At 42.3% G+C, this 19052-nt stretch overlaps 1 protein-coding gene across 3 annotated transcripts in view; it reads left to right on the forward strand.

The window, feature by feature from the left end:
• mta1 (metastasis associated 1) overlaps positions 1–19052 on the forward strand; it is a 248579-nt gene that overhangs the window by 221905 nt on the left and 7622 nt on the right. The window contains exon 16 of one of the 3 annotated variants that reach the window (XM_084338705.1): positions 17558–17715. In XM_084338705.1, coding sequence (XP_084194831.1) covers positions 17558–17673 — 116 coding nt within the window. In that variant the 3' untranslated portion in view covers positions 17674–17715. The remainder of the gene's footprint in view (positions 1–17557; positions 17716–19052) is intronic. The other 2 variants (XM_084338706.1, XM_084338707.1) reach the window with 2 other exon arrangements.

Consider the following 19052-nt stretch of genomic DNA (forward strand, 5'->3'; position numbering starts at 1 on the left):
CTGCTCTCCTCCTCATCCTCTACACTGTTCATCATCCACACTGTCTGCTCTCCTCCTCATCCTCTACACTGTTCATCCTCCACACTGTCTGCTCTCCTCCTCATCCTCTACACTGTTCATCCACACTGTCTGCTCTCCTCCTCATCCTCTACACTGTTCATCATCCTCACTGTCTGCTCTCCTCCTCATCCTCTACACTGTTCATCATCCACACTGTCTGCTCTCCTCCTCATCCTCTACACTGTTCATCCTCACTGTCTGCTCTCCTCCTCATCCTCTACACTGTTCATCATCCTCACTGTCTGCTCTCCTCCTCATCCTCTACACTGTTCATCCTCACTGTCTGCTCTCCTCCTCATCCTCTACACTGTTCATCATCCTCACTGTCTGCTCTCCTCCTCATCCTCTACACTGTTCATCCACACTGTCTGCTCTCCTCCTCATCCTCTACACTGTTCATCATCCTCACTGTCTGCTCTCCTCCTCATCCTCTACACTGTTCATCCACACTGTCTGCTCTCCTCCTCATCCTCTACACTGGTCATCATCCTCACTGTCTGCTCTCCTCCTCATCCTCTACACTGGTCATCATCCACACTGTCTGCTCTCCTCCTCATCCTCTACACTGGTCATCATCCTCACTGTCTGCTCTCCTCCTCATCCTCTACACTGTTCATCATCCACACTGTCTGCTCTCCTCCTCATCCTCTACACTGGTCATCATCCACACTGTCTGCTCTCCTCCTCATCCTCTACACTGTTCATCATCCTCACTGTCTGCTCTCCTCCTCATCCTCTACACTGGTCATCATCCACACTGTCTGCTCTCCTCCTCATCCTCTACACTGTTCATCATCCTCACTGTCTGCTCTCCTCCTCATCCTCTACACTGGTCATCATCCACACTGTCTGCTCTCCTCCTCATCCTCTACACTGTTCATCATCCTCACTGTCTGCTCTCCTCCTCATCCTCTACACTGGTCATCATCCACACTGTCTGCTCTCCTCCTCATCCTCTACACTGGTCATCATCCACACTGTCTGCACGCCTCATCCTCTACACTGTTCATCCACACTGTCTGTCATCCTCTACACTGTTCATCCACACTGTCTGCGCGCCTCATTCACTATGAATGAATGAATGAATGAATGAATGAATGAATGAATGAATTTATTTCTGTCTTTTTTTTTTTTTATTACAAATCATAGTAGTAGAACTTCCAAAAAAAGAAAATGACCGAAAAGGTGTAGGCTGAAGCGGGGGCCTATAATTGCCTACCCTTTTTACATTACATTACACTATTTACACAAAACAATAAAATACAAAAAAAGAAACATAATTCAGTATATCATTTAGCAAAGGTTACAAACGTTTCATAGTTTCATGCAGGGTGCGAACCATGGGTAAGCTGGGTGAGCCATTGGCTCCCCTAGATCAGACATCAGCTTCCCTGAAAACATGATTTGTGAATTTTTGGGGGGGTCTCTAAAATACTGACAATAAATGCTATTTTTGCCATGCATTTCTCATTTTTCTGTAATTTTCTGTATCGTCATCATCGTGTATAATAATAAAATTAGGCTATTTTGATGTATGATTAATGATTTGCGTGTAGTGGCTACTGGGACATAATTCACGGCATTCTAGCCTTTTGTGGTGTTTACTACATCTCCCATGACCCTTAGCGGGGGATGACGTAGTTAAAGAGAGACAGACGAGTGAAAGATGAATGGAAGTGTTGTTTGTGCGACAGTAGCGTGCGTAATAAACTAGTGTTTTTGCATCGGAACACGACTCCGTCTACGCTATCATTACTGCATTCCTACATTTGTGACCCTGACGTGATCTTGGACGTATTTCGGAGATTATATCGAACATGTCAACTGAACAACAGAACGCAGATCGCAGAACTTTGAACGTAGTTTCACTCAAGCTGCGCAGAGTGCCAACGCTTGGTTTGCGCAAGCCGAAGCCCAATTGGCTCTCAGGGATATTACCGCGGATGCCACCAAGTACTACTATGTGGTAGCAGCCCTTACGAACTCAACAGCAGCGAGAGTGGTGAGTTTGCTGGAAAACCCACCTGCACATGACAAATATGTGACTATAAAAACACGCTCGGAGTTTTAAATTTTTTTTTGTGGTATGGTTCGCACACTGGTTTTATGTACAAAACGTATACACGTTTATTTATGTTTTATTTCTTTTTTAAATACTTTTTCTTTTTTTATACTAATGTTTTTCTTTTTCCCTTTGTTGAACACAGCTGTTATAGATGAAATATAACTAGGATAATAATGAGGTTTTATATTTATGTATCGCCTTATATTTGAATAACTAGCGAACTACACATTTTTACTTTTGTCTTTTTTTTATCCACTTTTTCTCCCATTTTCTATTTTTCTCCCATCCCAATTTCGTATTATCCAATTCTCCCCTCCCCTGTCTTGAACGTTGCTAGACCATGCCTCCCACTGGTCGGCTGTAGTGAGGATAGAAGCCTTGCATCACGTGTCCCCTCCGGTACACGAGGAGGCAGCCTGTCGCATCTTTTCACCGCAGCAGCTCGATCTCTCAGTGGCGAGGAGTAACGCATGGGAGGCTCACGCTGCCCCCGTCACTTCCCGCAGGGTCAAAAAATGGGAAAAAAGGTGCGGCATATAGTCCGAGAATTACGGTATTCTATATTGAAATTAATCATCGACTTGTTAAATAATTTTTTTTAAGAATTATATTAGATTGTGAAAAAAAACAGCCCCCTGTGGGCTGTCGTTAGTGGTTAACATACCGCTGTATTCGTTCGGTACACAGCCGTACTGAAACTTAGGTCCAGTACTGAAACGGTACGGATACGTGTACCTTTACACCCCTAGTGCAGAACACTGGTTCTGTGTAGAACACTGGTGCTGTTATGTTAGTTACAGCTCATGAGTAATTGACTTTCGCAAACGATGACTCTACCTCATGATTTATAGACTGTGGCCCACATGGTGTGTGTGTGTCTGCGTGTGCGTGTGTGTGTGTGTGTGCGCGCGCGCGCGGTAATGCAGCAGCATAGTTACCTCATTATCAACTCCTTGGGAAATGTCACGCGACACCTCGATCACACAGCAGACGGCAGAGTGAGATGACGGCCGAGATTCACATCTCATATTAAATATAGAGAGAATACGATCATAGATTGATTTAACCTCTTAAGCACCGGACAGCCCGACAGCGGGCCGCCACGCACTCGCTCCGGCTCCGGGCTGCTTTTTCGCCGATCAACCGATACATTGTTTGAGAGTTTAATTTGCCGCCTTTCGATCGTCACCTCACTCGACCGATTGCGTGCTTCGGGTCTCGAGTTACAAGACGAAACATCCGGCGGGCGTCATTTGACAAGCCGTTCGGACGAGTGACCACGTCCGCTTGTGAACGGTCCTGAACTGACCAGTGACCGCTGATGGTGAAACTGATTGACCACCGTTGTAGCCAAGGAGCGTCTGCTCCGAAAGCTATTCGAGACGGGCGCTGGGCGTGGGGGAAGGTGATACAAGAAGACAAAGAAGTCCATTGTTTTGACTAGAGCATTGAAATGAATGGCAGTGGACGGCCATTTTGGATAATCATGGCGAATTCTTACTCGTACGCACGTTACAAAAACCTTTGTAAAACATACATTTTCCGTGGGATTTTTATAGACTTTGGAGTTGTACTACATAAGACTTCAGGCTATGGAACCATTGTTTTCCAGCTCCTACCTTTCAGCTGGAACTTTAAAACAGGCAAACCAGTCAAAATAAATGTGAATACACAAAACTTTTACTTCAGTGTGTTCAAACCTCTGTTACTCTATTTCATTAGCACTCAAAGAGATTTTTATTGTGTAAGAAACTTAAGAATGTTACCTTTCAAAATAGACCAGACTCATGCATGTGCTATAAGTATACAGTATAATAAATAGCTAATTACTTTGGGTATGCAATCGTCAAAAAAAATGCTTAACCACTTATAACATGCCGATTTGTCAGGCGTGCGACTTTGTACATCCCAAGGCTCTGGAACTGTCAATCATTCGCCGATTGTGAAAATTATTGGACAGGGTTGTAGCCAATGAGTGTAGCTTTCCAATGATACCCCACGTGGGGGTGTGCGAATCAGGGATCTAGGTGAAAAGGCATGAGCGAAAACCACAAGTTAAAGATACATGCATTGCCGTCAATGAGGAAATGGATTACTGGAGAACTTTTCTTTTTGTACACAGTTTACCAAAATCGCTCTAAATCACCCATTTCTGAGCGGTTATATTTTTGGATATTGCAACTACTACAGAAAAACGTGAGTACAAATACAACTCAAGTTCAGCCCTATGTTACTCTATTTCATTAGCACTAAAAGTGATTTTTCTTTACTATGTAAGAAACTTAAGAATGTTATCTTTCAAAAGAGTCCAGGCTTATGCATGTGTTATAAGTATAAAGTATAAAGATACGCTTTGCAAAAACAGTATGCAGTCCTCAAAAACAAAAATGCCCACTTTTCTGGGTGCCTGTTAACACATTGACCGCCACAGCAGGGGGCGCTGATACCCCATTCATTGCCAGGTCTTTATTCAATGGATATAGTTTTAGACTGTGGCATTTGCGAGTGCTTAAAATATATCTTATATTATATCTATGGGTCTAATAACGCTGTCGGGTCTCAGTGAGCTGCTTCTAGTCAACATTGTTTTTTCATTCGTACATTTCCGTTTTATACCGTTTTGAATAGAGTATGGTTTGGGTGTTTTTCAGTAATTCCAGGAAAAGGCGAGAAAAATGCATTTTACTGTAATCCAGTCATCACGTTGTAATTTTTCGGCTGATTATCTAATCATCCTGAAATCAACGCTAGATTATCGTTATTATATCTCCTCGTGCATACATGAAATGACCGTCATAGCGGGGCGCCCCAATAAAGCCAATTGAATTGAATTGAATTGATATCCCCTTGGGGAAATGTGGGCATCATAGCAGCATGGGGGAGGGGAGGTACAGGTATGGGCAGGGTAATAGTAGAAAGACATAAATATAGGCAATAAAAACATTTCTGAATCTAAAAATATGAGAGAAATAAACAGTGTAAACAAAGGTGCAGATGAGGATCTGTACGCCCTCTCGGTTATATTATACGTTAAATGATACGTCTCTCTCTCTCCCTCCCTCCCTCCCTCTGATCCTGCCCCCCCCCCTCTCTCTCTTTCTCTCTCTCTGATCCCGTCCCCTCTCTCTGAAGCTGTCCCCTCTCTCTTCTTTCTTCTCTCTTCTCTCTTCTCTCTCTCTCTCTCTCTCTCTCTCTCTCTCTCTCTCTCTCTCTCTCTCTCTCTCTCTCTCTCTCTCTCTCTCTCCTCTCTCTCTCTCTCTCCCCTTTCTTCCTCGTCCATGTTTTCTTTGTGTGTACATCCGTCTCGAGCTAGAGAAAGGGAGAGAGGGAGGGAGGGAGGATGGGCCTGGCTGCTTTTAGCTTCAGGCTACAGTCTGTGTTGTCATGGTAACGAGAGGGAGGGGGAGGAGGACCGGGAGCCGGGGAAGTGGACCCTGGGGTGGGGGGGGGGGGGGGGGGGGACAGCCCCTGCTGGTCTCCCAGCCCCCCCCCCCCCCCCAGGCCCTGAGTCTGGGTTCACACAGTACAAAGGGAGGAGTGGGCTTTGAACCAACATCTGTTATTTATACCAGAACACTCGGAATAATAATAATCGGAATACATTGTGAGCGAATGTGCTTTTTAACAACCAACAGTTTTTACTATCTGCCAAGTTATTGGTTCTTTCCTTTGAGTTCACCGATTGGAAGGCTTGGCTCCGCGGGAGCTGCAGGGTCGTAGTTCACCGGCGGGCGCAGAGTGATTGACCCGTCTCCAGCTCCGCCCTCTTTCCTCCATCCTCCAATCACAACCGCCTCTTCCCTCGGACAAAACTTTCAAAGCAATTTTTTTTTTCTGCATCTCTTTAGTGTGAAATGTGTTTTAGAAAATACCTTCCAAACACCAAGACCAAGTGGAGCATTCTGGTTGTTTCAGTAATTCCTCATTTTCGTAGTTCTGGTATGAATATTGGCAACAAGGCCACGTTCACACTGCAGGCCTTAAACACGCTCTCAATTCTCCACTGACCACCAGAATCAGACCTGTATCTGATGTAGGACCACATACTGTATGAAAGTGGCCAGAATCAGACCTGTATCTGATGTAGGACCACGTACTGTATGAAAGTGGCCAGAACCAGACCTGTATCTGATGTAGGACCACATACTGTATGAAAGTGGCCACAATCAGACCTGTATCTGATGTAGGACCACATACTGTATGAAAGTGGCCACAATCAGACCTGTATCTGATGTAGGACCACATACTGTATGAAAGTGGCCACAATCAGACCTGTATCTGATGTAGGACCACATACTGTATGAAAGTGGCCAGAATCAGACCTGTATCTGATGTAGGACCACATACTGTATGAAAGTGGCCAGAACCAGACCTGTATCTGATGTAGGACCACATACTGTATGAAAGTGGCCACAATCAGACCTGTATCTGATGTAGGACCACATACTGTATGAAAGTGGCCACAATCAGACCTGTATCTGATGTAGGACCACGTACTGTATGAAAGTGGCCAGAACCAGACCTGTATCTGATGTAGGACCACATACTGTATGAAAGTGGCCACAATCAGACCTGTATCTGATGTAGGACCACATACTGTATGAAAGTGGCCACAATCAGACCTGTATCTGATGTAGGACCACATACTGTATGAAAGTGGCCACAATCAGACCTGTATCTGATGTAGGACCACGTACTGTATGAAAGTGGCCAGAACCAGACCTGTATCTGATGTAGGACCACGTACTGTATGAAAGTGGCCACAATCAGACCTGTATCTGATGTAGGACCACATACTGTATGAAAGTGGCCACAATCAGACCTGTATCTGATGTAGGACCACATACTGTATGAAAGTGACCAGAACCAGACCTGTATCTGATGTAGGACCACATACTGTATGAAAGTGGCCAGAACCAGACCTGTATCTGATGTAGGACCACATACTGTATGAAAGTGGCCAGAACCAGACCTGTATCTGATGTAGGACCACGTACTGTATGAAAGTGGCCACAATCAGACCTGTATCTGATGTAGGACCACATACTGTATGAAAGTGGCCAGAACCAGACCTGTATCTGATGTAGGACCACATACTGTATGAAAGTGGCCAGAACCAGACCTGTATCTGATGTAGGACCACGTACTGTATGAAAGTGACCAGAACCAGACCTGTATCTGATGTAGGACCACATACTGTATGAAAGTGGCCAGAACCAGACCTGTATCTGATGTAGGACCACATACTGTATGAAAGTGGCCAGAACCAGACCTGTATCTGATGTAGGACCACGTACTGTATGAAAGTGGCCAGAACCAGACCTGTATCTGATGTAGGACCACGTACTGTATGAAAGTGGCCAGAACCAGACCTGTATCTGATGTAGGACCACGTACTGTATGAAAGTGGCCAGAACCAGACCTGTATCTGATGTAGGACCACATACTGTATGAAAGTGACCAGAACCAGACCTGTATCTGATGTAGGACCACATACTGTATGAAAGTGGCCACAATCAGACCTGTATCTGATGTAGGACCACATACTGTATGAAAGTGGCCAGAACCAGACCTGTATCTGATGTAGGACCACGTACTGTATGAAAGTGACCAGAACCAGACCTGTATCTGATGTAGGACCACATACTGTATGAAAGTGGCCAGAATCAGACCTGTATCTGATGTAGGACCACATACTGTATGAAAGTGGCCAGAATCAGACCTGTATCTGATGTAGGACCACATACTGTATGAAAGTGGCCAGAATCAGACCTGTATCTGATGTAGGACCACATACTGTATGAAAGTGGCCAGAATCAGACCTGTATCTGATGTAGGACCACATACTGTATGAAAGTGGCCAGAATCAGACCTGTATCTGATGTAGGACCACATACTGTATGAAAGTGGCCAGAATCAGACCTGTATCTGATGTAGGACCACATACTGTATGAAAGTGGCCCGAATCAGACCTGTATCTGATGTAGGACCACATACTGTATGAAAGTGGCCAGAACCAGACCTGTATCTGATGTAGGACCACATACTGTATGAAAGTGGCCAGAACCAGACCTGTATCTGATGTAGGACCACATACTGTATGAAAGTGGCCAGAACCAGACCTGTATCTGATGTAGGACCACATACTGTATGAAAGTGACCAGAACCAGACCTGTATCTGATGTAGGACCACATACTGTATGAAAGTGGCCACAATCAGACCTGTATCTGATGTAGGACCACGTACTGTATGAAAGTAGCCAGAATCAGACCTGTATCTGATGTAGGACCACATACTGTATGAAAGTGGCCAGAACCAGACCTGTATCTGATGTAGGACCACATACTGTATGAAAGTGGCCAGAACCAGACCTGTATCTGATGTAGGACCACATACTGTATGAAAGTGGCCAGAATCAGACCTGTATCTGATGTAGGACCACATACTGTATGAAAGTGGCCACAATCAGACCTGTATCTGATGTAGGACCACATACTGTATGAAAGTGGCCAGAACCAGACCTGTATCTGATGTAGGACCACATACTGTATGAAAGTGGCCAGAACCAGACCTGTATCTGATGTAGGACCACATACTGTATGAAAGTGGCCAGAATCAGACCTGTATCTGATGTAGGACCACATACTGTATGAAAGTGGCCACAAGTTTCAAGTTTCAAGTTTCTTTAATAGTTGTCATACAGAAGTACAGAATACTTTTGTACAAAATGCTTCTTACTGTTGCGCTCCAGAGACTGTGCATGACAAGATAAGTATGAAATAAAAACATAGTAAAAATTAGAAGAAAAAAAAGAGGTCACAGTGTTCAGTTTAGACATATGTACAATGTTCGTAGACGTAGTTACCATACAATATACAATACTGTGCAGTGTACTAATATACAATACTATATAGTGCAAGGCATAAATGGACGAGGTGCAGTTTAGGTACAATTCACAGTAGGTGTACGAGTTGTAGTGCAAATCCTTTATCAATAAATATAAAGTGTAAGTGTGTTTGTGTGATCTAAAGTGTGGAGAGTGGGTGCTGCAGTGTGTTGTTTGTTTGAGTGAGTGTGTGTGTGCGTGTGGGTGTGTGTGCTGTGTGCATTTGATGGTTGTTGCATAGTGATTATTGTTCGTTTAGCGATTATTGTTCGTTTAGCAGCCTGATGGCCTGGGGATAGAAGCTCCTTCTGAGTCTTTCTGTGCTCGCCATAAGACTCCGGTATCGCTTGCCTGACGGCAGCAGTTCAAAGAGGCAGTTGTTCGGGTGGCTCGAGTCCTTAATAATTCTCTTAGCCTTCCCCTTGCACCGCTTGTTGTAAATGTTCTGGAGGGTGGGAAGCCCCCCTCTAATTGTGCGTTCGGCTGAACGTGTCACTCTTTGTAGTCTGCTACGGTCTTGTGCAGTGCTATTCACAATCAGACCTGTATCTGATGTAGGACCACATACTGTATGAAAGTGGCCACAATCAGACCTGTATCTGATGTAGGACCACATACTGTATGAAAGTGGCCAGAACCAGACCTGTATCTGATGTAGGACCACATACTGTATGAAAGTGGCCAGAATAAGACCTGTATCTGATGTAGGACCACATACTGTATGAAAGTGTCCAGAACCAGACCTGTATCTGATGTAGGACCACATACTGTATGAAAGTGGCCAGAATCAGACCTGTATCTGATGTAGGACCACATACTGTATGAAAGTGGCCAGAATCAGACCTGTATCTGATGTAGGACCACATACTGTATGAAAGTGGCCAGAATCAGACCTGTATCTGATGTAGGACCACATACTGTATGAAAGTGGCCAGAATCAGACCTGTATCTGATGTAGGACCACATACTGTATGAAAGTGGCCAGAATCAGACCTGTATCTGATGTAGGACCACATACTGTATGAAAGTGGCCAGAACCAGACCTGTATCTGATGTAGGACCACATACTGTATGAAAGTGGCCACAATCAGACCTGTATCTGATGTAGGACCACATACTGTATGAAAGTGGCCAGAACCAGACCTGTATCTGATGTAGGACCACATACTGTATGAAAGTGGCCACAATCAGACCTGTATCTGATGTAGGACCACATACTGTATGAAAGTGGCCATAACCAGACCTGTATCTGATGTAGGACCACATACTGTATGAAAGTGGCCACAATCAGACCTGTATCTGATGTAGGACCACATACTGTATGAAAGTGGCCAGAACCAGACCTGTATCTGATGTAGGACCACATACTGTATGAAAGTGGCCAGAATCAGACCTGTATCTGATGTAGGACCACGTACTGTATGAAAGTGGCCAGAATAAGACCTGTATCTGATGTAGGACCACATACTGTATGAAAGTGTCCAGAACCAGACCTGTATCTGATGTAGGACCACATACTGTATGAAAGTGGCCAGAATCAGACCTGTATCTGATGTAGGACCACATACTGTATGAAAGTGGCCAGAATCAGACCTGTATCTGATGTAGGACCACATACTGTATGAAAGTGGCCAGAACCAGACCTGTATCTGATGTAGGACCACGTACTGTATGAAAGTGGCCACAATCAGACCTGTATCTGATGTAGGACCACATACTGTATGAAAGTGGCCAGAATCAGACCTGTATCTGATGTAGGACCACATACTGTATGAAAGTGGCCAGAATCAGACCTGTATCTGATGTAGGACCACATACTGTATGAAAGTGGCCAGAATCAGACCTGTATCTGATGTAGGACCACATACTGTATGAAAGTGGCCAGAACCAGACCTGTATCTGATGTAGGACCACATACTGTATGAAAGTGGCCACAATCAGACCTGTATCTGATGTAGGACCACATACTGTATGAAAGTGGCCAGAACCAGACCTGTATCTGATGTAGGACCACATACTGTATGAAAGTGGCCAGAACCAGACCTGTATCTGATGTAGGACCACATACTGTATGAAAGTGGCCAGAATCAGACCTGTATCTGATGTAGGACCACATACTGTATGAAAGTGGCCAGAACCAGACCTGTATCTGATGTAGGACCACATACTGTATGAAAGTGGCCAGAACCAGACCTGTATCTGATGTAGGACCACATACTGTATGAAAGTGGCCAGAACCAGACCTGTATCTGATGTAGGACCACATACTGTATGAAAGTGGCCACAATCAGACCTGTATCTGATGTAGGACCACATACTGTATGAAAGTGGCCACAATCAGACCTGTATCTGATGTAGGACCACATACTGTATGAAAGTGGCCAGAATCAGACCTGTATCTGATGTAGGACCACATACTGTATGAAAGTGGCCAGAACCAGACCTGTATCTGATGTAGGACCACGTACTGTATGAAAGTGGCCAGAACCAGACCTGTATCTGATGTAGGACCACATACTGTATGAAAGTGGCCAGAATCAGACCTGTATCTGATGTAGGACCACATACTGTATGAAAGTGGCCAGAACCAGACCTGTATCTGATGTAGGACCACATACTGTATGAAAGTGGCCAGAACCAGACCTGTATCTGATGTAGGACCACATACTGTATGAAAGTGGCCAGAACCAGACCTGTATCTGATGTAGGACCACATACTGTATGAAAGTGGCCAGAATCAGACCTGTATCTGATGTAGGACCACATACTGTATGAAAGTGGCCACAATCAGACCTGTATCTGATGTAGGACCACATACTGTATGAAAGTGGCCAGAACCAGACCTGTATCTGATGTAGGACCACGTACTGTATGAAAGTGGCCACAATCAGAATTGAGAAGATCAGTTTCCATGACATATTTTGTGCAAAAACGGATCCGAGTCACATTATGACTCGTGAAACAATCCGATTCGGGTCGTATTTTTTGCGTGCAGTGTGAACGCAGCCTTACAGGGAGGTTCCACCGTCAGCGTCTTTTAAAAGCAGACCCAGGGTCGTGGTGTTGGAGCGTAGTCAATGCACCAGGAACACAGGTCCATGCGCTGCACTGACCCTAGATCAGATTAGGGCTGACCCCTATTAGTCGACTAATCGGTTGAAAGGAGCCGTAGTCGACTGGCCAACCTCTTAGTCGAATATATAAAAAAAAAATAAACAAAAGTTTATAATTTTTTTGTATCACTCTTTCCAAAAGAAAAGAGGCCTAGAAGCGTGGCTAACGCTAATGGCACACATACCAGAGGCTAACTGCCTACGAAAACAGGCACAGAGGCACTGAAAGAGGATTTCACCATCTAATGAACACACTAGACTAGACAAATATCAAGATGTATCCATCAGTGGACCAATTGCATGCTTTTGCAGAGGACAAGAAGCCTTCAGTCGACTCCTTCAGACATTAAGCACCGCCCACAGCCCAAATGGAATGATACAAAAATTAAAATTAAAAATATATTTAAAATATATATATATATATATTTTTTTTAAGTCAACCAATAGTCGACTAACGGCACATTTTGGCCAATCATAGTCGACCATCCAAATCCTTAGTCGGGGACAGCCCTAGATCAGATTAAAAAACGTATCGGCATCATCACACGGCACAAGTACAGTACAGCGGAGATAAGTTTGGCATCCGACCAGAGTGAGTGCACGTGTACAGTAACCATCCGACCAGAGTGCACATGTACAGTAACCATCCGACCAGAGTGAGTGCACGTGTACAGTAACCATCCGACCAGAGTGCACGTGTACAGTAACCATCCGACCAGAGTGAGTGCACATGTACAGTAACCATCCGACCAGAGTGAGTGCACGTGTACAGTAACCATCCGACCAGAGTGAGTGCACGTGTACAGTAACCATCCGACCAGAGTGCACGTGTACAGTAACCATCCGACCAGAGTGCACGTGTACAGTAACCATCCGACCAGAGTGCACGTGTACAGTAACCATCCGACCAGAGTGCACGTGTACAGTAACCATCCGACCAGAGTGCACGTGTACAGTAACCATCCGACCAGAGTGCACGTGTACAGTAACCATCCGACCAGAGTGCACGTGTACAGTAACCGTGAAGTGCAACAGTGCTCTACTGTCACGCACTCTTCCTGATATACTAACATACACTGCGGCACTCAAGTCTGAACACTTTGATGAACATTGTTATAAATATAACAAATATAATAATACATAATAATTAAGGCTGTCAAATATATCGCGTTAATATCGCGTTAACTCCCGATTCTATTAATGCCACTAATTTTTTTAACTCAAGATTAACTAAATTTTTTTTTTTTTTTTTTTTTTTTTTTTTTTAAACTAGACTTCACTCTTATTATTACTATTATTGATGCTCTCATTGATACTATGTTTGTTTCTGAAGTGTGTGTGTGTGTGTGTGTGTGTGTGTGTGTGTGTGTGTGTGTGTGAGATATAGAGAGAGAGGGGGGTGAGAGAGATGAGGAAGGGGCAAAAGAGAAAAAGAGCTGGGAGAGTGTGTGTGTGAGGGAGAGAGGGGGGTGTGTGATTAATCAGCCCTTGTGTGTGTGAATGTAACAAGTTCCTAACGTTTTCTTTCCCCTATTATTTCATGCACACTTTATTCATTGTTTTAAATTATTATTTTCTTTTAAGTTATTTTGTGCATCACTCTGTTTTGAATTTGATGCAAATTTGTAATGCATGAGGGTCATCCTTTTGTGTTAAATGGCTGCACAAAGCAAGCATTTGTTGACTCGCATGTTGATAAGAGTATTAAAACTTGGAACTTGAAAAAGATCTGTTTAAGGTATAAAAAAAAATTAAAAATAAAAATGCGATTAATTTGCGATTAATCGCGAGTTAACTATGGACAATCATGCGATTAATCGAGTTAAATATTTTAATCGTTTGACAGCACTAATAATAATATAATAAAACTCTTGACTTGACTTGGTTGTTACTCAGCTGATAGAGTTGTGCCCTTCCTTCCTGATGACTTGTCAGAACTTGTAAGTCGCTTTGGATAAAAGCGTTCAACTAAATGACTAAATGTAAAAATTTCAAAAAAGCAGGCAATTCGGAACCTTTTCAAGGCTGGTTACTATGAACACACAAATCCATTGTTTATAAAGTCTCATATTATGAAATTTTATGATTTGGTTTACTATAAAACTATGCAAATAATGTACAGAGCTAAAGCAAAGGTACTCCCAGACGGGGTGCAAAGGTTTTTTTTCAATACATGAAAGAAAATATGATTTGAGAGATAGTTGTAAATTTACTGTTCAAAAAGCTAAGAAAGGGATTAAAAGGAGGTGTATTTCTATTATTGGGGTTAACTTGTGGAACAATGCTGATATACAGTTAAGAATGAGTAATTCGATTTTGGTTTTTAAGAAAAAGGTTTGTAAAGCTATTTTTGAAAACTACAAGGGTGAATAACACTGTTTTGCTTGCTTTTTTTTCTTTAGAATACTGTTTTGGAGTCTACATTTTTTTATTTTTTTTGGTAAGAATATAGGACAGGCACATATAAGCACCATGCTTCAGTCTGTACCTTTTCAGTCACTGTAAAAAATCAAATATTGATAAATGATGGTGTATATTGTATTGTGTGAGATGATGACTGAAAAAATAAACTACTACTACTACTAAATAGTGATATACAATGTACAGGTGATTAAACTGGAGTATATATATAAATGAGTACTACTGAGTAATAATGATAATCAGATGTATGTACAGTGTTATAGTAGTACAGTGATACAGGTATAAAAAAAAAAAACCTTATGGTAGTAAGTCATACTGGTCGGTGGTATAAGTAAGAGTAGTAAGGGATATATATATATATTTAGATGTAGATATTGTATATACAGGTATGTAAAAAGGATTATATGCATGTATATTCACAGATGTGGATAAATATATATACTACAGTAAATGTAAATATATAGACAAAGTTATATGCAGGTATATAAATAGGTATATACAAGTAAATATATGCATATATATATATATATAGTCTATACAGCATTGTTGTACATGCTATCATACATATGGGTAGACTATTTCTTATTAGCAATAAGTTATTTACCAAATATGAAAATAATTAATGTGAATATTGACGACCTAGTCGTGGTTTGACCAGTCCCAGGATTCTATCTCTTCTGTCGGGTGTTTTGCTGCTCGTTGGAAGCAGGAAGGGAGAGAGAACCAGGAGAGGATGAAGTTGGCTGCTTTTAAAAATAGCATTCCATGTATTGTGTAAGTTTTTTTTTTCTTTTTTAAGGGCTACTCATGCTCTTGTTTTTTTAAGACGCCTACATGTATCTGATTTGGTACAAATGTTGAGTTATTTCAATCCATCCCAAAATATAAAACACTTGCAACAGTGTTTTTTTTTTTTTTTTTTTTCAAAGTAGAAACTACTAGCCTTTGCCAGCGATGCTAGTCGGAGTCGAGGGGGCTTTCACCATGTCTCTGATGAATCACACGTGGCCTGTTCCAAATAGCTTCCAGTTAACATGAAATAACAAGAAATACTAATTATTTCTACCTCCCAACACTGGCGCTAGTGCCGTTTCCATGAAATTACCATTATATTTGACCAAAAACATAGGCTTCTTAAAATGGGTGGACTATCCCTTTTTAATAAGATGGGGTTAGAATAGAGACAATAGATGAATGATGGACCAGATTTTCGTTTTTTCATCATAGATGCTTTTTAGTACAAAGGGAAACCGTTCTACTTGGTGCCACCAGAGGGCAGGAGATCTCAAGTTTTTTCCTGGGACATTAGTGGCAGGGGAACTGGTTGCTACAGAGGGCTGTGTTTGTGTGTGTACTTTTGCTTGCATGTTTGTAGGCCTGTGTGTGTGTGTGTGTGTGCATGCGTGTGCTCACACTTGAATATAATTATGTAAGCTTGTGTGTGTGTGTCTCATCCTAGAAGTTGGCTGTACGTTTGACTACAGTCTAGAAAGAAGCCTTTACAACCAAAATGTTGAAGTATCAACTGTTAGAGCATACCATATCACAACTCGGCTACAACTGTAAACTTTTGTTCTTCATATTTGGAAGCCTGGCTGGGTCATGTTCATAAGATGGCCGGTCTTCCGAAGAGAAGAGCCAAACAATTAGCAAGATATTGCTCAGTGTCAGCAAAAATTGGCAGCCGGGCAATTTGGAGAAGACGCTGCTATCTGTATCCATGAGCTGTGTGTAGATTGTCAGGTTCATCATCCATGTGTGTGTTGTGTAACTTTGGTTGCCATTGTCAATTTGGGCACGAATGTATCAGAATAACCCACAATGTACAAGTGCACTGATAATATTTGTGTCCTTTAAACATTGTTTATATGTGACATAAATAATTATTCTAAATGTGTGTATGTATGTGTATGTGTGTGTGTGTGTGACAGTAAACCAGCCCATCTACTAAATCTACCCCTTGATCCCGTCACTCATCTGTAGGTACTAATCTGGTTGGTTGGTTGTGTCTCCAGGTACTAATCTGGTTGGTTGGTTGTGTCTCCAGGTACTAATCTGGTTGGTTGGTTGTGTCTCCAGGTACTAATCTGGTTGGTTGGTTGTGTCTCCAGGTACTAATCTGGTTGGTTGGTTGTGTCTCCAGGTACTAATCTGGTTGGTTGGTTGGTTGGTTGTGTCTCCAGGTACTAATCTGGTTGGTTGGTTGTGTCTCCAGGTACTAATCTGGTTGGTTGGTTGTGTCTCCAGGTACTAATCTGGTTGGTTGGTTGGTTGTGTCTCCAGGTACTAATCTGGTTGGTTGGTTGTGTCTCCAGGTACTAATCTGGTTGGTTGGTTGTGTCTCCAGGTACTAATCTGGTTGGTTGGTTGGTTGTGTCTCCAGGTACTAATCTGGTTGGTTGGTTGTGTCTCCAGGTACTAATCTGGTTGATTGGTTGTGTCTCCAGGTACTAATCTGGTTGGTTGGTTGTGTCTCCAGGTACTAATCTGGTTGGTTGGTTGTGTCTCCAGGTACTAATCTGGTTGGTTGGTTGTGTCTCCAGGTACTAATCTGGTTGATTGGTTGGTTGGTTGTGTCTCCAGGTACTAATCTGGTTGGTTGGTTGGTTGGTTGTGTCTCCAGGTACTAATCTGGTTGGTTGGTTGTGTCTCCAGGTACTAATCTGGTTGGTTGGTTGTGTCTCCAGGTACTAATCTGGTTGGTTGGTTGTGTCTCCAGGTACTAATCTGGTTGGTTGGTTGTGTCTCCAGGTACTAATCTGGTTGGTTGGTTGGTTGTGTCTCCAGGTACTAATCTGGTTGGTTGGTTGTGTCTCCAGGTACTAATCTGGTTGGTTGGTTGTGTCTCCAGGTACTAATCTGGTTGGTTGGTTGTGTCTCCAGGTACTAATCTGGTTGGTTGGTTGTGTCTCCAGGTACTAATCTGGTTGGTTGGTTGTGTCTCCAGGTACTAATCTGGTTGGTTGGTTGTGTCTCCAGGTACTAATCTGGTTGGTTGGTTGTGTCTCCAGGTACTAAATCCAAAGCCCTGACCCCCCAGTGGGACATCATGGCCAAGCGGATGAGTGAAGCGGGACGCCCCTCTCTGCCCACCATGCTGCAGGACGAGGTACACCACCTGGACTGACCACTCTGTAGGATCCACCTCTTTATCGCACCCCCCAGGCAGGTAGGCTGCTTCCTGGAAGACGACACCCCCCCCCCCGCTTTTTTAACGGGGTTCGCACAAGGTCCTTGAAGGGCTTAAAGTGCTTGATAAAAAAAAAATATCAAGGCCTGGAATTCCTTGAAAACAACACATTTTTTAACAAGGTGCTTGCTTATTCAAATGATAAAACTGTTCTGAATCAAGAAATAGAATTTTTTATTTAAAGTGTAACTAATTGTCGGAAATTGGTTTTTAAGCCATAGATATTGGATCCGATTTTTTTTTCTATTTAAAAAAACTGCATTTAAAAGAGAATTGTATCCTTTTAAATGCCCTTTTAAAATGAAAAAGAGTGCTTGGAAAAGTACGTGAAAGTCCTTGAATTTTATTTTGCAATGTCTGTGGGAACCCTGTTTTAACCCCTTCTCAGACGTTACCGTCACACCGGTGTGTGAGGTCGAACTTTGGGAGCTTGACATTTTCATTTTCATTTCAAACCTTTGTTTCAACTCGTAAGATGCTGAGTTTACAGCAACGGTGACGAGCTCACAAACCAAGACAAAGTTCATCAGCGATTTCATACAAATATAGACACAATACATTGCATTTGATTTGATTTGAAATCTTTATTTCGAACATGTAAAATACAAAGACTCAATCGCATCGGCGACCCAACAATTGCATGTGTGTGTGTGTTCCTGTGTGTGTGTTCCTGTGTGTGTTCCTGTGTGTGTGTGTGCCGCCCATCGCATGTGTGTCACTGCATGCCAAATAAAGACTTCTCCAAAGTCCTGCATTATTTTATTATTATTATTATTATTATTATTATTATTATTATTATTATTATTATTATTATTATTATTATTATTATTATTATTATTATTATACAAACAAAATAAAAACAAAAACATCATAAATCTCTAGCAGTGAAATAAAAAATTTAAAAGAGAACATACCGTAACTCAATTTACATGTTTGAAAAGGAGTAGGAAGAAGTATACACTTATTTAATCCTACCCCTTTTCCACTACTCAAAATGTATGTAATTCCTTACTCATTTAAAACCTTACAAAACAAATATATATATATATATATATATATATATGCAAAACATAAAAAAAAAATAAAAAAAAAAACACATGTAAAACATGAAGAAAATAAAATAAAAATGTAAACAGCCGTGAATGTCAAATCCCTTCCTCATCCCTGTACCTCGTGAAAATTGTTTCTTTATAACTCAGTTTGAATTGTCTTTATGTTTGGACATTGCTTTAGCGCCACATAAGAATAAACAGTAGAGAATCATAAGACGGTTACAAGTCGACACACACAGGGGTTGGAGATTATACTTTTAGGCT

Source organism: Notolepis coatsorum (genome assembly GCF_963971535.1).
Source record: "Notolepis coatsorum genome assembly, contig: SCAFFOLD_295, whole genome shotgun sequence".
In the NCBI taxonomy this organism is placed as follows: domain Eukaryota; kingdom Metazoa; phylum Chordata; class Actinopteri; order Aulopiformes; family Paralepididae; genus Notolepis; species Notolepis coatsorum.